This window comes from Oryx dammah, unplaced genomic scaffold (assembly GCF_014754425.2).
Source record: "Oryx dammah isolate SB20612 unplaced genomic scaffold, SCBI_Odam_1.1 HiC_scaffold_13, whole genome shotgun sequence".
Classification (NCBI taxonomy): domain Eukaryota; kingdom Metazoa; phylum Chordata; class Mammalia; order Artiodactyla; family Bovidae; genus Oryx; species Oryx dammah.
This window is the reverse complement of record NW_024070197.1, coordinates 2,984,121-3,011,479: the sequence shown is the minus strand read 5'-3', so window position 1 is coordinate 3,011,479 and position 27,359 is coordinate 2,984,121. Positions and strand designations below refer to the sequence as shown.

General features: G+C 45.0%; 2 protein-coding genes and 1 non-coding gene across 6 annotated transcripts in view; 1 reads left to right on the top strand and 2 right to left on the bottom strand.

Moving 5' to 3' along the window:
- Window positions 1-1,294, bottom strand: part of LOC120871897 (leukocyte immunoglobulin-like receptor subfamily A member 5) — a 7,779-nt gene extending 6,485 nt beyond the window's left edge. The window contains exons 1-4 of one of the 4 annotated variants that reach the window (XM_040251904.1): window positions 1,065-1,294; window positions 928-963; window positions 467-751; window positions 3-214 (exon numbers count right to left, since the gene is read on the bottom strand). In XM_040251904.1, the coding sequence (XP_040107838.1) occupies window positions 3-214; window positions 467-751; window positions 928-963; window positions 1,065-1,098 (567 nt within the window). In that variant the 5' untranslated portion in view covers window positions 1,099-1,294. The remainder of the gene's footprint in view (window positions 1-2; window positions 215-466; window positions 752-927; window positions 964-1,064) is intronic. The other 3 variants (XM_040251906.1, XM_040251908.1, XM_040251905.1) reach the window with 3 other exon arrangements.
- Window positions 1,295-6,119: 4,825 nt separating this feature from the next.
- NLRP7 (NLR family pyrin domain containing 7) lies at window positions 6,120-26,496 on the top strand. The gene is made up of 8 exons (XM_040253786.1): window positions 6,120-6,131; window positions 11,398-12,995; window positions 13,434-13,631; window positions 18,205-18,375; window positions 20,030-20,200; window positions 20,862-21,032; window positions 24,048-24,215; window positions 25,981-26,496. The coding sequence occupies exons 1-8, from the start codon at window positions 6,120-6,122 to the stop codon at window positions 26,282-26,284; spliced, it is 2,793 nt and encodes a 930-aa protein (XP_040109720.1). The 3' UTR covers window positions 26,285-26,496.
- TRNAG-CCC lies at window positions 20,641-20,713 on the bottom strand. The gene has a single exon. It is a non-coding gene; the product is annotated as a tRNA-Gly (tRNA).
- Window positions 26,497-27,359: the final 863 nt, after the last annotated feature.

Genomic DNA, 27,359 nt, shown 5'->3' with positions numbered 1-27,359 from the left:
GCCTGTGTGGAGGAGACTGGATTCAAGAGGAAGATGGTCTGGCGTCCCCTGTCCTGGGGGGCGGAGCTTTGGTTCTGGGTGATGTGATCTCCATCTTCTTTGGTGAGGATAAATACATCATGGTTGATTTTGGAGAAACACTGCAACTTCACATTCTCCCCTGGAGCCACCACTGTGTCAGCCAGGCTGGAGAGGGAGGGCTTCTCATAAGCTCCTGAGAGAGAAGGAAGTTCAGCGATGAAGGTAAGGGTCACGTAGGCCCTGTCCCTTTTTGTCCCCTGGGAGTAGACATGGCTCTGGTCTCTCTCCCCTCCTTGCCTCCCTCCCCCTTGAGGAAGTTTCTCGGCATCATCCCTGAGACCTCCCCAAGGACAAGGCTTTGTCCTCCTGCTTCCTGTCCCTGAAGCCTGGTCCTCCCTCAGCAGAGGGGTCAGTCCCGGCTCCTCTGCCTCTGTGACCCCCTCACCGGTCATCACCAGCTGCAGGGGGTCACTGAATCGGGACCAGCGGCCTCCTCTCTGATAGGAGCAGTGGTACAGCCCTGTCTTGTCTGTTGTCATCTCTGCGATTCTCAAAGTGTTGGTCTTTCTGGGCGTGATCTGTTCCTCTTTGTCCATGGGCCCAGGACTTCCCACTTTTGTTATCTTGTACCCCTCAGCTTGTCTAGGTCCTTGACACAGGAGGGTCACAGGACTCTTAGGTGGAACTGTGGATCCAGGCAGAGCTGTGATACGAGGCAGGGGGAGATTTCCTAGAACACAGGGAACAGGTAATAGACACACAAGCGTTTCTCCCTCCACCCTTCTGTTTCTCCCCCTCTTACAGCCCCTGCTCTAAAGTCTGAGTCCCCTCTTTCCAGCAGCCTAGAGAGCTGATACCTGGCTTAGACCCTGCTGGGTCCTCAGGAGTATTATCCTGAACACTCACCCGTCTGTGCCCACGTGCTCTGGCTCAGACACAACCCTGGAAAGAAACACCCGGTGAGAACAGCCCAGCCTTAAAGAACCACCAGCCCTGCCCTCCTTAGCCATCTATTTGTACCCAACCCTCTCTCCCCGACTGACCAAGACAGAGCAGCGAGGGAGGAACCACAGACATGATCCTGCGTTCAGGCTGAGTGGTGGCCTCGATGATGCTGAACGGACTTGTTAGAAGAGACACAGATCTCCAGGAAGTGAGGTTGTTTCTCTGCTCTCGCTGTGAGAACAAAGTCAGTCAGCATCCTCTTTGCCCCTACTTCCTCTGGGTGACGCTTGAAGTATCTGCCCTTAAGAAGACGTTCCTCATCTGTACTTCAGCCTGAGGGATCTTTCTTGTGTCACGTGGCATGTTGGATCTTAGTTCCCGAACCAGGGATCGAACCCACTACCCCTACATTGCAAGGAACGTTCTTAACTGCCACACCCCCAGGCAAGTCCAATTACCTGTGGGTCATATTCAGTTCAGTTCAGTCTCTCAGTCGTGTCCGACTCTTTGCGACCCCATGAATTGCAGCATGCCAGGCCTCCCTGTCCATCACCAACTCCCGGAGTTTACTCAAACTCATGTCCATCGAGTCAGTGATGCCATCCAGCCATCTCATCCTCTGTCGTCCCCTTCTCCTCCTGCCCCCAATCCCTCCCAGCATCAGAGTCTTTTCCAATGAGTCAACTCTGCATGCAGTGGCCAAAGTATTGGAGTTTCAGCTTTAGCATCAGTCCTTCCAATGAACACCAGGACTGATCTCCTTTAGAATGGACTGATTGGATCTCCTCGTGGTCCAAGGGACTCTCAAGACTTTTCTCCAGCACCACAGTTCAAAAGCATCAATTCTTCGGCACTCAGCTTTCTTCACAGTCCAACTCTCACATCCATACATGACCACTGGAAAAACCATAGCCTTGACTAGATGGACCTTTGTTGACAAAGTAATGTCTCTGCTTTTTAATATGCTATCCAGGTTGGTCATAACTTTCCTGGGTCAGATTATCACTGGTCTAATCTGATTCCTCTCTTTCTTCCCCAGTCCCTGTGTCAGCATTTTAATCTTTACATAATGCAAGGGGTAAGAGACTCTCAATGTGAAAACAGGAGGGAAATAAATTCCGCTGTGGGGATTGCTCTGAAATCTCCTGTGTATTAAGGGCCCTGGCCTCTTAACGCTGCATTCCAGTTCTTAATATGCAAATCTGGGGGAGTGTTGAAGAGTCCCCAAAGCTACAATCACATGGTATATGGAAATTGTCCAAAACAGACCTTGCTGGAGAGATCGTTGCAGAGTCAATAGGAGTGCAACACTTTTGCCCTTTCCTGTTTGCCCATTCTGGTTTCCCCTAACCCTAGAAGGACCAATGAGTAATGACAGAAATGAGAGCACTAGCCAATTTAACCTAACTGCTGATTTACGCTCTACAGAATGCCCACCGTGTCTTGCCAATCCTGTATATTCTTTTCCTAGATTAAAAGAAGAACGAAGAATTAAGTCCTTAAAGAGTGACTTGCTCTCTACTTCCTTAGGGATCCCTCAGGCTGATCCCACGGGCAAGATCACTTCTGAGGAAAGATCGCGTGGGAGTCCCTGGTGGTGTAGTGGTCGGGACCTCACCTTCCAACACAGGGCTTGTGGATTTGACTTCTGAAGGAGGTAGCTAAGATCCCATTTGCTTTACGGGCCAAAAACCACAACATAAAACAGAAACAATATTGTAACAAATTCAATAAAGACTTTAAAAATGGTCCACATTAAAAAAAAAATCTTATAAAAAGAAGAAAGATCATGAAGAGTCAGACAGTCAGCATGCAGCTGGAAAAGGATGCAGGGACTAACCTGCCTCGATGATTCACTGAGATTTTTTGCTTTTAAAAGCTGTTTCAGCCACACAGAATCTGTGGAGTGGATTCTGGGACATGGGTCCGTCTTCTTCCCAGATGGCTGGCCTTCTGCTTAAAGCAATTTTCACTTTCTACCAACACTTGCCTCTCCAGTACTTTTTCTTAAAAAAAAAAAACCAAAAAACATATTGCTTGATGTGGACCATTTAAAATGGTCTTTATTGAATGTGTTACAATATTGATTGTATGTTTTGGTGGTGGTTTGTTTTTGGCCATGAGGCATGTGGGATCTCAGCTCCCTAACCAGGGATGGAACCCGCACCCTCTGTGTTGGAAGATGAAGTCTTAACCACTGGACCACCAGGAAAAGCCCTCCAGTACTGGTTTTTGAGTGGCGAGCAGTTGAATCTGAGCTTGGTAACAATTATTCCACCATCACCACCCACTTTTGCAATATTCCCAACATTATGGCAGCATCGATCATCCACTGGTGTGAATGTTGAACCTAAGTGAGATACACACACACCAGGTGGCTCAGTGGTAAAGATTCTGCCTGCCAACGCAGGAGACACAGGAGATGCAGGATCGACCCCTGGGCTGGGAACAGCTCCTGGAGGAGCAGATGGCAACTCACTCCAGTATTCTCGGCTGGAGAAGCCCATGGCCGGAGGAGCCTGGCTGGCTGTATAGTCCATGGGGTTGCAAAGAGTCAGACGGGACTGAGCGACTGAACACACACACACACACATACACATAAGGTTAAGTCACGACTTTGTTCTTAAACTTTCATTCTGGCTGAACCTTACTGAATAGTTATGGCACCTATTTTGGATATACACGTATCATTGATTTAAAGTATTCCCTATTATACTGTCATAATGCTATCTTTGCCAAAAATCTAAGATAACTTATGACACCCTGGGCTTCCCAGGTAGCTCAAACAGTAAGGAGTCTGCCTGCAATCTGGGTTCAATCCCTGGATCAGGAAGATCCCCTGGAGGTGGGAATGACAATCCACTCCAGTATTATTGCCTGCAGAATCCCATGGACAGAGGAGCCTGGCGGGCTACAGTCCATGGGGTCACACAGAGTCAGACCAGACTTAGCGCGCATGAACAGACACACGTAGTCACACTGTAGATCTAAAAACTTTTCCAGTTTTCCAGTTACAATTCCCTCAGGGCTTAAGGACTACCACGACATGGAATACAGGCTTTATTACAGGGATGGGACTTGATGGGACTGTGACTACGGAGGAAGAAGTTTGTGGAAGGCCACTGTGGTGGTATCATCTGTGGTCCTTCTGATGTCATGAAAAGTCAGGCAGATTGGGTATTGAGAGGTGAACCTGGCTGTGTTGGGCAGGAGGCGGCGGGGTAGACTGGGGCAGAACTGGAGTGCTCGAGAAAACCAGTGTCAACCTGTCCATCTCTGGCTCCTGTCTCAATGAAGCCTAGGGCTCTTCATCACAGGTCTTCAAAAAGGCGGTGCAGGTGCTGGCCTCGTTGAAGGAGCTGGGGGAGTTGGAGGCACTGGGCTTGGCTGTGGGTTTGCACCAGTGGGTGGGCCGGCAAGTCTCATGTAAGGTGTGTGGGCTGAACACAGGCCCCCCTGAGTGTGATCACATTCAGCATCTGCGTGTCAGTAGGCCCGCAGCTTCACTTCCACCTTCGGCGCCTTGCATCAGTTCCTGTTGTGGTCACTCCTAACCCAGAGCTGGAGGGGGAAGAAAATTCTAGGAAACGTAATACAAATTTAGCTAAACTGACAGAGGGGAAAGCCACAGTCGCTGCTTCTCATCAACCTGGCTTCCAAAACACATCCTTTAACGATACTCCAGGCTTCCCCGATGCCTCAGTGTGTAAAGAATCCGCCTGCTGTGCGGGAGACACGGAGACGCAGGTTCGATCCCTGGGCCAGGAAGATCTCCTGGAGGAGGAAAATGGCAACCCACTCCATTACTCTCACAAGAAACATCCCAAGGACAGAGGAGCCTGGCGGGCTACAGTCCATGGGGGGCACAAAGGAGTTGGACACAACTGAATGTCTAAGCACAAAAGCACACAGCCACACTTCCCTTTTGGATACAGACATGGGAAAATCAGGGTTTCACTTGACGTGATAATGCCAGTATTCTTCATACGACTGGAAGCATGCCAGTCGTCTCCCGGTAGAGAGTACGACGGCTTTTATCCATTGTGGGGTGAGGTTCAGTCCTTTCCTAGTCGAGTCATGCTCTCAGTTTGATAACCAGTCAGGCATCAGAATCGCTGATGTTTGCGGCTTTGGCCAGTGTCTCCCTTTTCCCCACCTCGCCAGCCCCTGGGAACCACTCTTCCACTCTCTTGTCTCCACAAGTTCAGCTTCTTAAGATTCCACATATAGGTGATGGCTTTCACCATGTGACTTTCTCCGTCAGGCTTAATTTCACTTAGCCGAATGCCCTCCAGGTTCATCTACGTGGTCACCAATGGCAGCATTTAGAGACCCAGATTAGAATAAATTTATTTATTTTTCAACTTTTTATTTTGTATCTAGGGTTACAGCCGACGAACACTGTTGTGAGCGTGTCAGGTGGACAGTGAAGGGACTCAGCCCTACCTTTACGTGTATCTGTCCTCCCCCGAGCCCCCTCCTGGCCAGGCTGCCACAGAACAGGGAGCAGAGTTCCCTGTGCTCCAGGTCCTTGTTGTTCTCTATTTTAAATACGGCAGTCTGTATATGTTGATCCCAAACTCCCTAACTATCCTTCCCCCAATCCCTCCCCCTGGCCTCCATAACTTCCTTCTCCAAGGCTGTGAGTTAGAAGCAGGCGATTTAGATGGTGGGTTTTATTTCTCCTTCTCAGGCTAACAGTCCTGCCTTGTCTGTGACCTTCACCTGCCTGTTTACAGAGACCCACGGCCTGGCTTAAGTCAGCTGTAACAGCACTGGGCAGGCTGTTGACGTATTTTGCAACTGTGGCTTCTTATCAACTTAACCAGAGCTATGTTCAGGCCATGGAGTTCCTCTTTTGAATATCCGACCACCTTTGCGGGCTTGGTCTACCCTCCCCAAACTCACTTATTCCAACAGAAGGCTGTTTAATTGCACCCCTCTCCCCTGCCACCCACGAGTTATCTGAACTTTGGGATGTTAGCTGACATTTCAGTCTTAATTTCTTCACTCGTAAATGAGAATGTTAAGAGCACATGTAGGGTTATGGGATGATTGAATAAAATCATGTAAAGACTGGCTCACAACACGTATGATTCCAGGGATACATATGGGATTGTATTTTTTCCAGCTGTTTTTCTGAATTCCGAAATATGTGTGTGCATGTGAGTAACCGGAAAAGACCCTGATGCTGGGAAAGATTGAAGGCGGGAGGAGAAGGGGATGACAGAGGACCAGATGGTTGGATGGCATCACTGACTCAATGGACATGAGTTTGAGCAAGTTCCAGGAGATGGTGAAGGACAGGGAAGACTGGCGTGCTGCAGCCCATGGGGTTGCAAAGAGTCGGACATGACTGAGCCACTGAACAACAACAGCAACAAATGTGTGAGTAAACAACTATACACTTGGTAATTTAGTTGGTTACTTAGCATTGGGCTTAGCTAATAGTTCAAGGCACTGACTGGCAAGCCTTATTGTCTTGATTTGAATCCTGGATCAGCCAATTATAATTCTACAGCTAATTGAGCATTACTGAAAAAAATTTTTTTTTTGGCTGTGATGGGTGGCATGTGGGATCTTTGTTCCCTGACCAGGGATCAAACCAGTGCCCCCTGCATCATTGGAAGTCCAGAGCTTTAACCACTGAACCACCAGAGAACTCCCCTGAACATTACTGTTTAGCATTCAAAAGATTGAAATAATCATAGTACCTACTTCATAAATTTTATGAGATTTAAAGGGTGTAATATGTGCAATGTTGTTACAATGGTTCTAAGCAATAGTTTGTTCCACAATTTTATTATTAACAAAATAATAGTTTTATTATTAATAAAAATTAACACTATTATTAATTTTCATTTAAAAACCAATCATTGATACTTCCCTTTAATTATATAGGCTGTTAAACCATCCTTTAAAATGCTGAATGGCACTGCAGGCCAGGGCTAACATAACCTGTTTTGGTAGCTATTAGTTTTCTCGGGCATTTGTTTAATTTGCACAGCTCTCATCTCTCTCAGGAGTATATGACTGTGTCCCCATTCTTTATGAGATGGGCTTCCAAATAACACCATTTTTGGTTTAATTTGTACCCACTGTTTATTGGTGAAGTTAGTCATCAATACATTGACTGGATTTGTATTTCAACATTTCTGGATCATAAGTGTGAGTGTTGAAAAGAGGATGAGAGATGCAACTTTTTACAGAGTGAAAGAGAAATACATTCTCAGGGTTTGTATTGTACGTGTGTGCATAGAAGTATTGAATTGCTAGATACTGTTTATAAATAGTAGGTTGATACATGGCAAGATAGGATTTCAATTCCCATTTGCTTACGCTTATTGATTGATAAGACTAAACAAAATACTATGTAGTTTATTTTGTGGGGAAACAGAAAAGTTGACAACAGTAATCAAGGTTTTTCTCCTATGTTTTGAGTGAAAATATCCAGAAAGTCTCTGGCCAAAGATCTTCCAATTTCAGCAAATCAGGGCAAAATAGAAAACACTTCTCTCTCTCTCTCTCTCTCTCTCTGTCTCACACACACACACACACACACACACACACACACACACACACAGTGTGTGTGAAGTGATGGATGTGCTAGCTTGATGGTGGTGATTATCTCACAGTGTAAACATATATCAAAATATCACATAGTACACCTTAAATATATAAAATGTCTATTTGTTAATTATGTTTTCAAAAGCTGGTAAAAACAAACAAACAAACCTGACTCATGAAAAAAACCACCACCAACAAAAAAAACCCCCAGAAACTTGCGTGTGTGCTCCGACGCTAAGTCAAGTCTGACTTTCTGCAGCCCCACGGATTGCATCAGGCTCCTCCATCCGTGGGATTTCCCGCAAGAGTACTGGAGTGGGTTGCCATTTCCTTCTCCAGGGGATCTTCCTGACCCAGGGATCGAACCCGGGTCTCCTGCGGCTCCTCCATCGGCAGGGGGATTCTTTACCACTGAGCCATCTGAAGAAGCCACAAAGAAACTATATGGGACTAAAAATAACTGTGTACATGTGCAGTTGGGGCAAATTCTGGACAAAAGATACAAAGAGACTCAAAAGCCCAACTGCCAGTTTTGAAGAGCCTGGAGCAAAAGCAGAGTCCTGTGTCACGTCCCCTACACTCAGCACCTCCTTCAGTTCAGCTCAGTTCATTTGCTCAGTCGTGTCCGACTCTTTTCAACCCCATGAATTGCAGCATGCCAGGCCTCCCTGTTCATCACCAACTCCCAGAGTTCACTCAGACTCACGTCCATCAAGTCGGTGATACCATCCAGCCATCTCATCCTCTGTCGTCCCCTTCTCCTCCTGCCCCCAATCCCTCCCAGCATCAGGGTCTTTTCCAATGAGTCAACTCTTCGCATGAGGTGGCCAAAGTACTGGAGTTTCAGCTTCAGCATCAGTTCTTCCAATGAACACTCAGGACTGATCTTCAGAATGGACTGGTTGGATCTCCTTTCAGTCCAAGGGACTCTCAAGAGTCTTCTCCAACATCACAGTTCAAAAGCATCAATTCTTCAGCACTCAGCTTTCTTCACAGCCCAACTCTCACATCACACATGACTATTGGAAAAATCATAGCCTTGACTAGACGGACCTTTGTTGGCAAAGTAATGTCTCTGCTTTTCAATATACTATCTAGGTTGGTCATAGCTTTCCTTCCAAGGAGTAAGTGTCTTTTAATTTCATGGCTGCAATCACCATCTGCAGTGATTTTGGAGCCCTTCAAAGTAAAGTCTGACCCTGTTTCCACTGTTTCCCCATCTATTTCCCATGAAGTGATGGGACTGGATGCCATGATCTTCGTTTTCTGAATGTTGAGCTTTAAGCCAACTTTTTCACTCTCCTCTTTCACTTTCATCAGGAGGCTTTTTAGTTCTGGCAAACCATGCAAGCCACCCCTCCAGTCCGACCCCTGGACATGCCTACCCTCTCCCCATATAAGGAACCAGCTCACCCTCCCCTCCTCAGGAATAAGCAAGCTGTCCAGGGAAACTGTTTCTTGTTCTCACTTTCCCCTGATGCAGCAGGTACCCCGGTCAAGCCATGCTTGAATTTCTTGTCTGGCCTCTGATCAGTTTCAGTTTGCTGGGGAATGTCAAGGACTTTGGTGGATGTAAGAATCACCTGAGGAGCTTTTGAAGCCTCCTGGCTTCCTAAAAGCCCACCCCAGACCAATTCAATTAGAATCACCAAGGGTAGGACCTGGGTGATTGCAATGTGAGTTGCATTTTCAAGATTGAGAACCAGCCACTGTTAGTAGGAGGGCCATTTCACCCCGGGCAGGAAGTCCAGCCCTCACCTTGGGGCCTAGGGGCCAATCCTAGAGCATGGGCTGGTGAGGGACTTTTCTTATTGGAGATTTCATTTGTGTGAAATACCCACAGGCTGCAACTGAGTCCTGTCTGGAACAAGGTGAGTACTGACTCTCCAGCCTGTTTCTCTGTCTTGTTTTTTAAGTCAGTGGCAATTATTGGTGGAGTCTGTAGCACTGAACATTGCAAGCTTTAATGGCTGGCCTGAGGCTTTTATTATTTTTTTGGCTAAGCAGCAGGCTGTGGGATCTTGGAACCCATGCCCCCTGCAGTGGAAGCACCGAGTCCTAACCAGTGCCAGGGAAGTCCCTTAGAAGGATTTTTGCAGTCCTCAAGCTGAACTCTCTCTTTATTAAGTGGAGAAAAGACTTGGACGGGGGTAGCTGCCAATGACTTCCTATGGAATTTCCCCCCTTCTGATTGTTTTGCTTTAATTGGCACATTTCAGGTGTGGTGATGTTTTTCAATTATTGTGCTCTTCTGATTTAGCATTTTAGCATGAACACTTTAATTTTTTAAAAGTTTTTTTTTGATGTGGACTATTTTTAAGTCTTTATTGAGTTTGTTACAATATTGCTTCTACTACTTTTTTTATGTTTTTTTTTTTTTTGGCTGTGAGGCGTTTGGGATTTTAGCTCCCCGACCAGGGATCGAATCTGCAACCCCCGCATCGGAAGCAACGTCCCAGTCACTGGACCACCAGGGAAGTCCCTGCATGAGTGTTTTTATGTTAAATATCTTCTAATGATCATGAGCCCTTATCATACATTGTGTTTTGAAATATTCTGCATAATAAATCTTCTGATTGGGTGTACCTCCACCCCACCCCACCATGTACTTACTAAACCGTGTTTTTCATCTTGTGAATCATCCCTGAGTGTTGCCTATTTAATGCACGAGGATGTAAGGATTTTTGTTTACTTCCTTCTTGTTTCACTGAGGCTTCCCTGATAGCTTGGTTGGTAAAGAATCCACCTGCAATGCAGGAGACCCTGGTTTGATTTCTGAGTCAGGAAGATCTGCTGGAGAAGGGAAAGGTTACCCACTCCAGTATCCTTGGGCTTCCCTGGTGGCTCAGCTGGTAAAGAATCCTCTGCAATGTGGGAGACCCGGATTTGATCCCTGGGTTGGGATGATCCCCTGGAGAAGGGAAAGGCTACCCACTCCAGTATTGTGGCCTGGAGAATTCCATGGACTGTATAATCTATGGGGTCACATGACTGAGTGACTTTCACTTCAGTGAGAAAATGTCAGTGATTGAGAGCACAGATTTTTGAGTGAAACTCCTGGATATAATCTTGGCTTCAACTTGAGCAACTGTGAGAACCTTAGTCTTTGTTTCCCTATGCCCACGATCCTGTAACTAACATTTATCATAATCAGCTGGAAGGTTTGTTAAAAACAGTTTCCTGAACCCATCTCCAGGGATTCTGATTTTATAGCCTGGGATAGGGCTTAAGAGGAGAAGGGCATGGCAACCCACTCCAGTATTCTTGCCTGGAGAATTCCATGGACAGAGGAGCATGCTAGGCTATGTTCCATGGGGTTGCAAAGAGTCGGACACGACTGAGTGACTAAAACCACCACCACCATGATTCTGGGAACAGGGTCTGTATCACTAGTGATGTCTGCAAAGAACATGGGTGGAGGACAGTAGGGGAAACCAGCAGAACGTGGCGCTCAGTCTTCCCTGGGTCCCAGCATCTCTGCTGGCCCCACAAACAATGCTTTACCAAACATTTGCTTTTCCATCTTCATCTGTATTTCCTTCCTTCCCTTTGAGTCCCAAGCTATTACCTTCAGCAGCCTCTTTTTGTTTAAGCTGAAGATAATTTTTAAGAGGGGGGTTTCAGCCATTTGGTGAGTTAATTCAGTTTTCCTGGGTTCTCGTTCTTGTATATGTTATTAAAATGTTTTTTTAAAATTCTTTTGTTAATCCATCTCATGTCAATTTAATTCTTAGACCAGTCAGAAGAACCCAGGAGGGGGGAAGCCCATTTCTTCCTCCCTAAAGCTGGTCCTTTACAGTATGAATGTTCCAGTTGAGTATAATCACTTTCACCTCAATGCTCTCCCCTTGCACATCAATATAGGTGAAGAGGAGATACAGAAATACGATGGAGAAATTCTCCGTCTGGAAGGATATACTGTGGTCAGGAGATGACGGTGGTTTCCACTACAACACTACCCAGAGAAGCCCCAAGCTGATAACATACCTGAACCCACAGGCACCCACACAGTCCACCCCACTCACGATGGTGCTGCATGGTCCTGCCGGCGTTGGGAAAACCACGCTGGCCAAGGAGCTGATGCTGGACTGGACACAGGACAACTTGGCAGAGACCTCCAACTCCGCCTTCTACCTCAGCTGCAAGGGGCTCAACCACAGGGGGACGTGCACCTTTGCAGAGCTGATATCTGCCAACTGGCCACATGTGCAGGACGACATACCGGCGATCCTGGCCCGGGCACAGAAAGTCCTGTTCATCCTCGACGGTTTTGATGAGCTGCAGGTCCCCTCGGGGGCGCTCATCCACGACATATGTGGCGACTGGAAGAAGCAGAAGCCGGTGCCCGTCCTCCTGGGAAGTTTACTGAAGAGAAAGATGCTACCTAAGGCCACCTTACTCATCACCACCCGACCGGGCGCCCTGCAGGAGCTGCGACTCTTAACAGAACAGCCGCTCTTCATAGAGATCGAGGGGTTCTTGGAGGAGGACCGGAAGGCGTATTTCCTGAAACACTTTGAGGAGGAGAGTTGGGCCCTGCGAGCTTTCGACTTGATGAAGAACAACGCGGCTCTGTTCCAGCTGGGCTCGGCGCCCTCCGTGTGCTGGATGGTCTGCACCTGTCTGAGACAGCAGATGGAGAGCGGGGAGGACCTCGCCTCCACCTGCCGGACCACCACGGCCCTGTTCCTGCGCTTCCTCTGCAGCCGCTTCCCCCCACCGCAGGGCGGCGGCCCCAGGCGGGGCCTCCAGGCTCCGCTCAAGCCCCTGTGCCTCTTGGCTGCTGAGGGCGTGTGGACGCGGAGCTCTGTGTTCGATGGGGAAGACCTCAGGCGACTTGGGGTGGACCGGTCTGCCCTCTCTCCTTTCCTGGACGGGAATATTCTCCAGAAGAGCGAAGACGGCGAGGCCTGCTACTCTTTCATCCATCTCAGCGTCCAGCACTTTCTGGCCGCCATGTTCTATGTCTTGGAGCCGGAAGAGCAGGAGGAGGAAGGGGGGGGCGGCCGCCGGTGGCACGTTGGGGATGTGGGGAAACTGCTGTCCAAGGCGGAAAGGCTGAAGAACCCCAGCCTGACCCACGTCAGGTACTTCCTGTTTGGTCTCTGCAACGAAAGACGGGCCATGGAGCTGGAGGCGACTTTTGGCTGTCTGGTATCAACGGAGATCAAGTGGGAGCTCCTGAAATACACATTGATGCCCCATGGGAAGAAATCCTTCTCGGTGACGGACACGAAGGAGGTTCTGAGCTGTCTGTACGAGTCTCAGGAGGAGCAGCTCGTGAAAGATGCCATGGCCCACGTCAAGGAGATGTCCATTCACTTGACGAATACATCTGAAATAATGCAGTGTTCCTTCTGTCTTAAACATTGTGCCAACTTACAGAAGATCTCACTGCAGGTAGGAAGGAAGATATTCCTGGAGAATGATTCTGCATTGAAATCAGACCCTCAGAATGAGATGTAAGAACTCAGTTTTTTTTTTTTCTTTAACTTTGCTAGTTCTCCCATCTTCAGCTTCCCACTGTTTTAGGAAGAGGACAGAGTCTCCTATGACTCCTTCTGGTTGAGGGTCTGAGTTCTCACTGAAATTTCTTCCTGCCACATCACCATTAAAGCTGAGAAACACGATATTCAGATGAGGAATGGGGGCTTTGGAACCTCACTTTTAGTGTCATTGTTGACATGTGGGCTCAGCACGCTCTAGACATCTCATATAATTCCTCCCCCCTGCCCTGCCCCCACCAGTTCTTTCCAAAAATTTTGTTTTCAAATATAGTCACCATGCCATCCATTACATCCCAGGACTTTGTTATCTTACAACTGGATGTTTGTACCTTTTGAAGAGCTCACCAGGTTTTCCACCACCCCTGCCCTTTTGTTGATGGTTCTCTTTCATAGACGTTCCTGTGTGTGCGTTTCTTCTAGGTCACAGCACGACCATCATTCTCTCCAACTCTGGGTGGATCTCTGCTCTGTGTTTAGTTCAAATGAGAACCTGAACTTTCTGGATGTGAAGGAAAGCTTCCTGAGTCACTCCTCGGTGAGGATTCTTTGCGAGCAGATTACCCATGTCACCTGTCATCTCCAGAAAGTCATGTAAGTGGCAGCTGATCCTGCAGTTCAGTTCAGTTCAGTCATGTCTGACTCTTTGCAACCCCATGGACTGCAGCACACCAGGCCTCCCTGTCCATCACCAACTCCCAGAGTTTACTCAAACTCATGTCCATTGAGTCAGTGATGCCATCCAAACATCTCAGCCTCTGTTGTCCCCTTCTCCTCCCGCTTTCAATCTTTCCCAGCACCAGGATCTTTTCCAATGAGTCAGCTCTTTGCATCAGGTGGCCAAAGTATGGGAGTTTCAGCTTCATCATCAGTCCTTCCAATGAATATTCAGGACTGATTTCCTTTAGGATGGACTACTGGGGACCAGCCCCTCTGGATCCAGGGAATTCGAAGGTGGGGATGGCATCAGCGTCTTTTGGAAAAATACATATTTAATTACAGATATATAGAGAGATTAGAAACGGATAGTGTAGTAGGAGAATTAGTGGAGAAAAGAGGCTGAATTTCAGCCAGAGAAACGGGAGCAAGAAAGAAGCGACATGGTGGAATCAGTCTTTCCGGAAACTGATCCGATTTCTTTATTTTGGGGTTTGCTTATATACCTTTTGTTACACATAGGGATGAATACCGAGTCACACGGGGGTCTTAGGGATATTACATCATCTTCTGGCCATGAGTGAGACCTGCTGACATTCTATGACCCTTTCTTTCTGATAACCAAAAACCTTATTTCTTCCAAGGGTGGTTTTTCTTAACCAGGCACCACCCTCCAGATAAAGTTGCATTCCTATAGGGTGAGGGTGTAGTGAATTACAATCAAGAAAGGAATTTATTTAACCCAAGGTTAACAGGATTAATCTTAAAGGTTAATACCTATCTCTCCTATATGCTTAAAGGTTAATACTTATTTCTCCTATATGTTAGTTATATTCATTATAAGGGCAGGGAATATGGAGATTTAGCAGCAAACATCAGCCCAACAAATGAAAAACCCTTCACCAATATAATTCCTAACCAACTCACTATAGTAATAATTTCTAACTCCCCAAAAGAATTTGCCTTTGGTAAGTCTAAAACATCTCGTGCCTCTCAGATTTGGAGGCTGTAAACAATCACATGTGGCTGGACAAACCTATACCAGTGGGCTAGATAACCTTCAGAGGAGTCTGTAAGCTGAAACACTCTTGTCACGCCCAGGAATTTTAATTGCCTTGAAGCCGCATGTTTACTCCTTCTCCAAGAAAAATGGTTATGGGGGAGAGCCCCCCATAAAGTCAGAGGTGTAGGCGAGAGCATAAGACAGACTCTGGTTTTGGGGTAGATGCTCGCGAACAGGGGGTTTCCTGAGGTTTGATCACGCCTTTGCGTATGCCAAGCCTCCCTCCTCATGACCTTTGCCATGGGCGGAGTTCCTCACGCTGGCCCCCAACAATGGACTGCAATGGGGATTTAAAATGTGAGAGCAGTATTGGAATGTCGAATCAGGCTCCATCCAGCCAGGTGGTCAGAATACAGAGAACCGAAATGGTTCCTTTAAAAAAATACTTATTTATGGCTATGATGGGTCTTTGTTGCTGCACAGGCTTTCTCTAGTTGTGCAGATCGGGGGCTTCTCATTGTGATAGCTTCTCTTGTTGCAGAGCATGGGCTCTAGAGTGCAGGCTCAGTAGTTGTGGTACGTGGGCTTAGTTGTCCCCTGGCATGTGGAGTGTTCCTGGACCAGGAATCAAACCCATTTCCCCTGCATTGGCAGGTAGATTCTTAATCACTGGACCACTGGAGAAGTCCTCCACGCAGCCCTTAATGGTCCATCCGTTCAAGGAGTCTGTAACTTATTTGCTGACTTATAGTCCATAACTTGCTGTAGCTTGAAGGAAAACTGTGTATGCAAATGCAAATGACTACATGGGGATATGGTAGGAAGTGGTTTATTTTTTACCAGAAAAAGTCAGGCTTTGAGGAGGAGGAAAAGTTGTGTGTGGACTGAATGCCGAAAGAAATAAAGGACATAATACTGCCTGAGAGGAAGAAAATTCTCTCTACACTCCTGGCTGGTTGGAAAATGAAATTGATATGAGACAGATTAGGAAAAGAAAATCAAACATTTAATAGCATCTATACATGGGAGAGACCTAGAAAAACTGAGCAGCTACCCCAGTGACTGAAATCTTCATGTTAACTACAATCTTCCATTAAAGAGAATAAAGGATGATGAGGGTTGTGGTTTGGGACTTCAAAGGGAGGAAGGCAATATACTTGGAGATGGAAATCAAATGTTTGGTAGACAAAGGATCGGATCTGTATCTCCTGCATTGGCAGGTGGATTCTTTACCACTGAGCCACCAAGGGAAGCCTGGTTAAAGGAACAGAACTATCTAAATTCTTCAGGAAGTTAGGGGAAAGATCGAAATGTCTTCCCGATTGTTTTCAGTCCTTATTTATTCTCAACTTTAAATAATCTTCACATCAAAGAGACATTTAGGGGTGACAAATTTTGTTCTCCTACAATAAAAAAAAAAAAGGATAGAGTTTCTCAGAAGATCAGCATAAGCAAAGAGCATCAAACCCTTTACCATCCAATTCCATCTTCCTTCTCATCATCATATACTGCTTCCACTAGGGGTCTGTCCTCTTCTTTCCAGAGCTCATTCCATTGACTAATTATATAAGTCAGTTCAGTTCAGTCACTCAGTCGTGTCTGACTCTCTGTGACCCCGTGGACTGCAGCACTCCAGGCTTCCCTGTCCATCCTCCTGGAGCTTGCTCAAACTCATGTCCATTGAGTCAGTGATGCCATCCAACCATCTTATCCTCTGTCATCACCTTCTCTTTCTGTCTTCAATCTTTCCCAGCATCAGGGTCTTTTCCAAGGAGTCAGTGCTTCGCATCAGGTGGCCAAAGTACAGGAGTTTCAGCTTTAGCATCAATAAATATTCAGGGTTGATTTCCTTTAGGATTGACTGGTTTGATCTCCTTGCAGTCCAAGGGACTCAAGAGTTGTCTCCAATACCACAGTTCAAAAGCATCAGTTCTTCAACATTCAGCTTTCTTTATAGTCCAACTCTCACATCCATACCTGACTACTGGAAAAACCATAGCTTTGACTAGATGGACCTTTGGTTGGCAAAGTAATGTCTTTGCTTTTGAATATGCTGTCTAGGTTGGTCATGTTGGTCATGGTTTTCTTCCAAGAAGCAAGCGTCTTTTAACTTCATGGCTGCCTTCACGATCTGCAGTGATTTTGAAGCCCAAGAAAATAAAGTCTGTCACTGTTTCCATTGTTTCCCCATATATTTGCCATGAAGTGATGGGACCAGATGCCATGATTTTCATTTTCTGAATGTTGAGTTTTAAGCCAACTTTTTCACTCTCCTCTTTCACTTTCATCAAGAGGCTCTTTAGTTCTTCTTTGCTTTCTGCCATAAGGGTGGTGTCATCTGCATATCTGAGGTTATTGATATTTCTACTGGCAATCTTCATTGCAGCTTGTTCTTCATCCAGCCTGGCATTTTGCGTGATGTACTCTGCCTATAAGTTAAATAAGCAGGGTGACCATATACAGCCTTGATGTACTCCTTTCCCAGTTTGGAACCAGTTTGTTGTTTCATGTCCAGTTTTAACTGTTGCTTCTTGACCTGCATACAGATTTCTCAGGAGGCAGGTCAGGTGGTCTGGTATTCCCATCTCTTTCAGAATTTTCTAGTTTGTTGTGATCTACACAGTCAAAGGCTTTGGCATAATCATTAAGGCAGAAGTAGATGTTTTTATTTCTGGTATTTTCTTTGCTTTTTTGACGATCCAATGGATGTTGGTAATTTGATCTCTGATTCCTCTGCCTTTTCTAAATCCAGCTTGAACATCTGGAAGTTCATGGTTCATGTACTGTTGAAGCCTGGCTTGGAGAATTTTGAGCATTATTTTGCTAGCATGTGAGATGAGTGTAATTGTGTACTAATTTGAACATTCTTTGGCATTGCCTTTCTTTGGGTTTGGAATGAAAACTGACCTTTTCCAGTCCTGAGGCCACTGCTGAGTTTTCCAAATTTGCTGGCATATTGAGTGCAGCACTTTCACAGCATCATCTTTCAGGATTTGAAATAGCTCAACTGGAATTCCATCACCTCCACTAGCTTTGTTCATAGTGATTCTCCCTAAGGCCTACTTGACTTCGCATTCTAGGATGTCTGGCTGTAGGTGAATGATCACACCATCATGGTTATCTGGGTCACAAAGATATTTTTTTGTATAGTTCTTCTGTGTATTATTGCCACCTCTTCTTAATATCTTCTGCTTCTGTTAGGTCCAAACCATTTCTGACCTTTATCGAGCCCATCTTTGCATGAAATGTCTCCCTGTCCCCATCTTGACTTGTGACTTCTCCTGTACTCTGTGTTCTCAGCACCATCCATCTACAACATGCAAAACAGAACCCCTTCTTTTTATATTCCCTATCCCTGGGTCAGGAAGATTCCCCTAGGGAAGGGAACGGCTACCTACTCCAGTATTCTTGCCTGGAGAACCCCGTAGACAAAGGAGTCTGGCAAGGTAGAGTCCCTGGGATTGCAGGAGTTGGACACAACTGAGTGACTAATACTTTCACTTTCAGGATTAAAAATGTCTCTCCTGCCAGTGCTTACCGGGACTTCTGTCTGGCTTTCGTTGGTAAGAAGACGCTGACACACCTGGTTCTGGAAGGCAGTGTCCATGGTGATAAGATGCTGCTGCTGCTGTTGTGTGAGATCCTGAAGCATCCGAGATGTAATCTTCAGTATCTGCGGTAGGTCTCATGTCATTGCTGTCCTCAGCATAAGGATACTGTGAGTTCTGAACAAAACAGCAGATTGCCATGCTGATTGGGCACCATGCTAAACAGGGGAGCATATTCCCAGATATTAATAGAATATTGATGGTATGTTAGCCAATAATCTTCCCCCAGCCAGCTAGTCTTCTGGAATGAATAGTGAGCCCTGAATGTAAAGAAACACTCAGAATTTCATTAAATTAGAAAAAAATCTATTACTCTGTTCAGTTCAGTTCAGTTGCTCAGTTGTGTCCAACTCTTTGTGACTTCAGGGACTGCAGCACGCCAGGCTTCCCTGTCCATCACCAACTCTAGGAGCTTATTCAAACTCATGTCCATTGAGTTGGTGATACCATCCAACCATCTAATCCTCTGTTGTCCCCTTCTCCTCCTGCCCTCAATAAATGATGTTTCTAAGTGGATTACCAAATCTTCAAAATGACAAATGGCTGGTGCACAGTCTCCTAGTTTTGCTCATTGACTTGACACACTTTACATTTTGCCTTGTATTCAAATTATTTAAGTTAACTTACAGTGTCCTTTTAATAGGTTAAACTTAGAGGGAGGAAAGGTACTGGTTTTTAAGAACTCCAGGTTTACTTATGACATATATTCTAGTAGGCAGAGTATGGATTGATTATATTCTTTATTTGATTGACCTAAAAGGTATCCTCTCTCCCCAAAGTAGAGATGAAGGAAAAAAAGAATATTAAAAAGTTCAACTAACTTGTGAACTTGAACAAACTCTGGGAGATAGTGAAGGACAGAGAAACCTGGTGTGCTGCAGTTCCTGGAGTCTCAAAGAGTCAGACATGACTTAGCAACTGAGCAATAACAACAATAACTTGTAAATATTGTGAATGTAGTAAGGGGCAGAGCCATGATTCAAACAAGCTTGTCCTAAAGTCCTGTATTCTGATCTGTATCTGCAAGAGCAGCTGAGCTTCAGACCCCATGTGATGGATTAATGGATTGCCCCAGTGTTCTCTAAAATAGCTGTATCACATTCATTTTGATCCACAGAAGTTTCCAATTATTCTGGCAACACAAACTTCAAACTTTGGACCCAGCTGCCTAAGTATCCAATTGTTGCTCCTTGTTTTAGTTAGCATATTTCCTAATTACTTCTGAAGTTGAAGTTTGAGTATCAGGCATCAACTTTTTTCCCATTAGAATCACGTTTAAATTTAAGTGGAAGGTGGGGATATATGGATATGTATCATTGATTCATTTTGTCATACAATAGACTAATATAACATCATAAAGGCAACTATACTCCAGTAAAGATTGATTAAAAAATATAAGTGGAATTAGGACAGACTTAGTTCAAGAAAAAAGATGACATAAAACATGGGGTTTGAGAAAATAGCAGACCACGTTGGCGAAACTTCACGCAGAATTGTATCATGGAGTTTCCCTCTTCTTAGTGATGAGGCTGGGTGCTGACCCAACGGGCATGGAGATACTTGAGGAAACAAAGGAGCTCTGTTTTCTAATAGTTCAGGCCAGGGTTTGACACGTGTTGGGTAGAACGAGATGAGAGTCAGAGATAGAGTCTTCAGGGAAGGATAATAAGCTGACAGGGTCTCTGCCCTCCCAGAAGAATGACTTGCCCCCGTTTATCCCACAGGTTGGGGTCTTGTTCTGACACCACTTGGCAGTGGGCTGACTTCTCCTCAGCGCTCAAAGTCAACCAGTCCCTGAAATGCCTGGATCTCACGGCCAGTGAGTTCCTGGATGAGGGTGTCAAATTGCTGTGTTTGACTCTGAGACACCCGAAGTGCATCCTGCAGAAATTGTCGTAAGTCCCTCTTTTCCCGGGGAGTATCTTCATCTTAGGTCTGGAGTCACATAGAGAAGAGCAGTGGTGAGACCAGACTTACAGGGCAAACCTTATGGGACTTCTTACTGGGGGAGAGTCCTGATTCCCTTTTTTGGTCCCAGGTGGGTGATGCATGCTTAAAAAATGTGTGTGTGCGTGCTCAGTTGTGTCTGATTCTTTGCAACCAATGGACTATAGCCCACCAGACTCCTCTGTCCATGGGGGTTTCCTGGCAAAAATACTGGGGTGGATTGCCATGACCTCCTCCAGGGGATCTTCCCAGGCATCAAATCCACATCTCCTTCCTTGGCAGGTGGATTCTTTACCACTGAGCCACCAGGGAAGCCCACATTTAAAAAATATTATTAATTAATTAGGCTGTGCTGGGTCTTAGTGGCTTACAGCATGTGGAATCTTAGTTTCCTAACCGGGGATCAAACCCAGGCCCCTCGCATTGGGAGTGCAGAGTCTTAACCACTGGACCACCAGGGAAGTTTGCCTGCCTTTCTCTCATTCCTGGTCCTTCAGGCTTTGATCACTAGCATAGGATCGAGTAGTTCGGGACTCTCAAGAAGGGTTTGTCAGCTAAGAATTTTGAACTTTGGAAATGTCTTACCACGTGTGTGGTGCTTTTTCACAGGTTGGAGAACTGTCAGCTTACAGAAGCCTGTTGTAAGGAGCTGTCTTCTGCTTTGATTGTCAACCAGAGGTTGACCCACCTGTGCTTGGCCAAGAACGACCTTGGGGATGGCGGGGTGAAGACTCTGTGCGAGGGCTTGAGTTACCCTGAATGTCAGCTACAGACCTTGGTGTAAGTCCCTGCTGGCTTCTATGTGTGTGTGTGTCTCTGTTGTATGTATACACCTGGATTCAAGTAGGACAGACCCTGGAGCACTTGATAATTCCTCTTGAATGAAACCAGCAAGATCCTGGTGAAAATTAGGAAAAGAACAGGTAGAAACAGATGCTAATGCCTGCATGTCTTTAAAGAGTAAGGTTGACCTGCCAGCCTCTTTCTCTTCTGAGAATTCAAGATAAGCAGTTAATTCTCAGGTCTGATGTTCTGTGTATATTCTGAAAATTCACATGAAATCTGCCAGTAATTAGGAGTGGATTGAGTTACACAGTAGGGTTTAAGACTTGAAAGCAGAATCAGGAATTCAGTTTATAGTGGCAGAGAGAGATAAAGGAAAAGGTCATTTCTGTCTCAATAGTGTTCGTTCAGTTCAGTTCAGTTGCTCAGTTGTGTCCGACTCTTTGCGACCCCATGAATCGCTGCATGCCAGGCCTCCCTGTCCATCACCATCTCCCGGAGTTCACTCAGACTCACGTCCATCCAGTTGGTGATGCCATCCAGCCATCTCATCCTGTCATCCCCTTTTCCTCATGCCCCCCAATCCCTCCCATCATCAGAGTCTTTTCCAATGAGTCAACTCTTCGCATGAGGTGGCCAAAGTACTGGAGTTTCAGCTTTAGCATCATTCCTTCCAAAGAACACCCAGGGCTGATCTTCAGAATGGACTGGTTGGATCTCCTTGCAGTCCAAGGGACTCTCAAGAGTCTTCTCCAACACCACAGTTCAAAAGCATCAATTCTTCGGTGTTCAGCTTTCTTTGCAGTCCAACTCTCACATCCATACATGACCACAGGAAAAACCATAGCCTTGACTAGACGGACCTTTGTTGGCAAAGTAATGTCTCTGCTTTTGAATATGCTATCTAGGTTGGTCATAACTTTTTTTCCAAGGAGTAAATATCTTTTTTAAAAAAAAATTTTTAAAATTATTTTTTATTTTATGTTTTACTTTATAATACTGTACTGGTTTAATTTCATGGCTGCAATCACCATCTGCAGTGATTTTGGAGCCCCCTAAAACAAAGCCTGACACTGTTTCCTCATCTATTTGCCATGAAGTGATGGGACCAGATGCCATGATCTTCGTTTTCTGAATGTTGAGCTTTAAGCCAACTTTTTCACTCTCCTCTTCCACTTTCATCAAGCGGCTCTTTAGTTCCTCTTCACTTTCTGCCATAAGGGTGGTGTCATCAGCATATCTGAGGTTATTGATTAGTGTTCATTAGAAGAGTGTTCATTAGAAGAATATAAAACTTCCTGTATGATGTCACACAGATTGCCCTCTTTTTTTGAATTTTTAAGAATTCATCATTTTCATTTTTTGAATTTTTAAAAATGTATTTTCATTTTCACTGTGATTACTAATTTTATTGTAAGAATGCTTAACATGAGATCTAGCCTCCTAGATTTTTACTTTTAAACTTTATTCTATATTGGAATATAGCCAACTAACAATGTTGTGATAGTTTTTTTCAAAACATTTTATTTCATATTGGGGGTTATAGCCAATTAACAATGCTATGATAGTTTCAGGTGGACAGTGAAGGGACTCAGCTATACACGCACATGTATCCATTCTCCCAAACTCCTCTCCCATCCAGGCTGCTACATGACACTGAGCAGAGTTCCCTGTGCTGTACAGTAGGTCCTTGCTGGTTGTCTATCTTAAATATTGCAGCATGTACATTAGACTTTCCTGTTCTACAGGCAGAGTTGATTTAGGTGTCTAATCAACAAAAAGTGTCTGATAGTTAGTACTTACTGTGCATCAGGTATTCTACTAAATTTTACAAGAATTAAAAAAAAAAAATCCTTACAAGCACATGCCATAGTTACCTTTATTTCAGTTGTGCTAATTAGCTAATTAGAAAACCAAAGTTTAGTCACTGAGTTTGCCCATGGTCACATCTTTGTAGTAGGTGTGAAGCCCCCTGTATACATTGAGTTGTCAACGATCATTATCTTAAAAACATAAAGGCATTGTTTGACCAAACCTTCATTTCGTAGGCTGTCAAAACCTGAAATTTTAGATTTTGCTTCAGCTCCTCTCCCCAAGCTCCCCAGGTTCAAGTATGAGTTTTTTAGGGTCTCACACAGTACAGAGCATGGCATCTTTTGGTCCAGTTAACATCCACCTGCTCATTGTCTTGTAACTTCAGACTCTACTCTGTTGCTATTATGCCATGCTTGGGGCACAAGGTATTCAGGGGAGACCTGTCTAGTTGTATCATGGGAGCATACTTCTCTGTGGTCAGGAGGATCTGTAGGCATCTAAGCTTGTTGGAGAGTCTACAGTGTTTTAATGAGAAACACAGCCTCTTAAAGTCAGGAACATGAAGATTTCGGTGTACCGAGTTATGCTGGGACAAATACAGGGCTTGAAATAAAACACGAGACAGGGAGCATGGAATCCCAAGGACCTGATTGTGCAGGAGAGAAAGGAGGCTTCCCATTCTGTCTCAGATCTGTCTGAATCCAGACCCCTTCACCTGCATGACGTGCTGTCATGGAGGGAAAACCTGGATCTCAGGTATGTCTTTTTCTCCAAAATGAAAGGGGGCAGATGAAGGCCAGCTGAACACTCTACCACCTAGGCAGGGTGGAAACGTTCATCATTCCATGTACATGTTTTTTTTTTTTTTTTCAAATGTATTAATTTAATTTGGCTGCATCATGGAGCACAGGCTCAGCAGTTGCAGTGCGGGGTGGGGGGGCTAGTTGCTCCACAGCATGTGGAATCTTAGTTCCCCCGACCAGGGATCGAGCCTGTGTCCCCTGGATTGCAAGACAGATTCTTAACCACTGGGCCATTGGGGAAGTCCTTCCATTTGCGTGTTTTTATGTACAAGTCTCCCTGAAAGCGTGCGACTAGAGATAGAAAATAAGTATTAATAGCTGGATGTAACCGCCACATCACAGGGTATATATCACAGAGGGATAATCAAATTTCTTCATACAACCATCTTGGCAGGCTGTGTCATTGCAACATAAACAGACATGGCTGCAAGTACATCTCAAAGCTTCTCCAAGGAGACTCCAGCCTCACCAGCCTGGACCTGGGTTTCAACCCCATAGCCACCGGACTGTGTTTTCTCTATGAAGCTTTGAAGAAACCAAATTGTAACCTGAAATGTCTAGGGTAAGTTGTTTTCTTCATTTTAAAGATGTTTGAAAATATTTTTGGTTTTTCTTTTTTGCCAGCAATGAACAACTAGAATTTTGTCTTTTTATGGCATTATAGCTCATTTTCTTTCTTTTTTTTAAAAAAATTATTGTAGTATAGTTGATTTACAATGTTTTGCTAATGTCTGCTGTACAGCAAAGTGAATCAGTTACACATATATCCCCTCTTTTTTAGTTATCTTTTCCCATATAGGTTATTACAGAGTATTGAGTAGAGTTCCTGTGCTATACAGTAGGCCCTTGTTATCTATTTTATATATAGTAGTGTGTCTGTATCAATGCCAAGCTCCCAATTTAACCCCCTGCAGCCCACTCCCCCTCTGGTAACCATAATTTATTTTCTATATCTGTGGCTCAACTTCGGTTTTGCATAGGCCCTTTTGTACTATTTCTTTGGATTCCACATATAAGCATTATCATATGATATGTCTTTCTCTGCTTGCCTCAGTCAGTGCATCATAGAGATTATGCCATTGTCTCTGAACTAGTCTGTGGGTTTTGATTCTTGATTTCCTGATGTTGGGTCTCAGTCCATCACCCTGAGATGTCTTTCAGCTTGCAAGCCAGGCCACAGCACGTGTCTTTCAAGACACAAAAGTTTCTTGGGTCACTGTGGATAAAAATCTGAAGGTTTTTTTGTGTTGGCTTTTTTTTCACTTGGGTTTTTTCATAACAGCTTTCAGAAAAACCAAATAAACTTTTTTGGCCAACCCAACATAGCCTACAAGAGTCTATGTGCTCAGTTGCTAAGTTGTGTCTGAATCTTTGCGACCTCATGGACTGTAGCCCAATAGGCTCAGACTCTGTCCGTGGGACTTCCTAGGCAAGAATGCTGGAGTGGGTTGCCATTGCCTTCTCCAACAAGAGTCTATAGGATCCTATAATTAGTTATGAGCCACTCTTTCCTTTTTTAAAATTGTTTATTGAATACTTTAAAACTTTTATCTTTAATTGGTGGATAATTGCTTTACAATATCATGTTTGTTTCTGCTATATATGAACATGAACTGGCCATAGGTATATGTATGTTCCCTCTCTCTTGAACCTCCTTTCCACCTGCCAGCCCATCCCACCCCTCTATCTTATCACAGGGCACTGGATTTGAGCTGCCTGTGTCATATTGTATATTCTCACTGGCTGTCTAATTTTACATACGGTAATGTATGTTTCAGTGCTACACTCTCCATTCGTCCCACCGTCTCCTTCCTCCACTGTGTGCACCGGTCTGTTCTTTGTGTCTCCATTGCTGCCCTGGAAACAGGTTCATGAGTACCACCTTTCTAGATTCCATACATATCGATGTGTTAATATATGATATTTGTCTTTGTCTTTCGACTGACTTCACTCTATGTAATAGTGGGCCACGCTGTCTGCTGCCCTGTGAGCTTGGCATCTCAGCTATACTGGCTTCTAACCCCTCAGTTATCATCATGGTTCACTCTGTATTCTACTTTTTTCTCATATCATCTTTCCAATGTGGAATTCATGGACCACCACCAATCTACCTAACCCTCCTCTGTTTTTATTAATCCTATTTATTTTATTCTAATACTGTTATCCCGTCTTCAAGACAGCATGACCTAATGTGGCTAAAATAAGCTCCACGAAGAATATAACTTTCATGTCTTCCGTACTAAGTCTCCAGGGAGTAAGGGTGTGCCTGGCCACCCTCTCCACTAAGAACACGCTTACATGACTGGCTTTCTCTACTTCCTCTACAGGCTCTGGGGCTGCTCCATCACCCCGTTCAGTTGCCAGCATCTCGCCTCTGCTCTAGTCAGCAGCCGGAGCCTGGAAACACTGGATTTGGGCCAGAACGCCTGGGGACAGAGTAGCATCGTGGTGCTCCTTAAGGCTTTAAAACAGAACCATGGCTCCTTAAAGATGGTCAGGTTGAAGATGGACAAATCTACCGTGGAAATCCAGAGGCTGTTGGAGGATGTGAAGGAGAGCAATCCCAGACTGACCATCGAATGCAATGATGCCAGAACAACCAGATCCTCATGTTGTGACTTCTTTTCCTGAACACACTGAGATATTTCTCTTACGTGTCCCCAAAGAGGGTGACCTGACATCTCTAAGACATCTCGCTCTTGAAGGCCAGAATGTCAAATGTCAGTCACTGGATCAGACTGTAGAACTGAACACTGGTTTTTCACTCTCTGGTTTCTGGGAATATCCACTCAAGTCACATACCCACTTCATGTTAAAATGTTCTCTCTCACAAGGATAATAAAAAGAAAGCACTTTGTTTGATGCTGTATTTATTCACACACCCAACAGCTTACTTAGAGTAAACTTCATTTCTGGCATACTTAGTCTAGGAAAAAATATTATAAAGTTCATAGGTGATCATGTGCGTTCCTTCTGTTTTTCTTCCCTATGTATGTGTCTGCTCTTTGTGACCCCAGGGACCTTAGCCCACCAGGCTCCTTTGTCCATGGGATGTCCCAGGCAAGGATTCTGGAGTGGACTGCCATTTCCTCCTCTGGAAATCTTCCCAACCCAGGGATCAAACCTGCATCTCCTGCACTGGCAGGTGGATTCTTTACCACTGAGCCACCAGGAAAGCCCCCACAGTAACTTAAATGAGACTTTTGGATACCAGTGTTTAGTGGGACATGGCTAGGTAAGGATCTCAAGGGAATAGATGATGGAAGAATTGAGTATGGGTCAGGAGTGCTCAGGTTATTTGAGGCAAGGCTGAGTGAGTCAAAATTCAGCCTTCTACTTGAGTGCAAACTCACGGGTGGGATTTGCATTTTAAAAAAATGATACATAATCAAGGGAGGTTGTGTTGGACAGTGTCTGGGTCACACCCTCTGCTGGGTATTTTAAATACATTCTGATGGACACTTTGCAGCAGTTTACCCCCCTCCCTGCTGTCTTGTTATTTTTATCTATTTATAAATAAGGAAACAATAAGAAGACTCAATGACCCTATATGGCATGGCCTCTGAGAAGCAGGCTGAGTTTTGAAAACAAAGTTCTTACAAATTGGAAAGCCTGTGGCTTGTCTTATAGCTCACTTTGTGCAGAAAATTTTAAAAAGTCTTATGGAGTTTAGGTCACTGAAGATCCGTGTTTCTTACTAGGGTAC

Bases quoted from the DNA above. Each gene is read 5' to 3' on its own strand.
- NLRP7 (XM_040253786.1), top strand. The intron at 13,632-18,204 runs GTAAGTGGCAGC...TTTCACTTTCAG, and splicing joins TGTCATCTCCAGAAAGTCAT to GATTAAAAATGTCTCTCCTG. The intron at 20,201-20,861 runs GTAAGTCCCTCT...GCTTTTTCACAG, and splicing joins TGCATCCTGCAGAAATTGTC to GTTGGAGAACTGTCAGCTTA.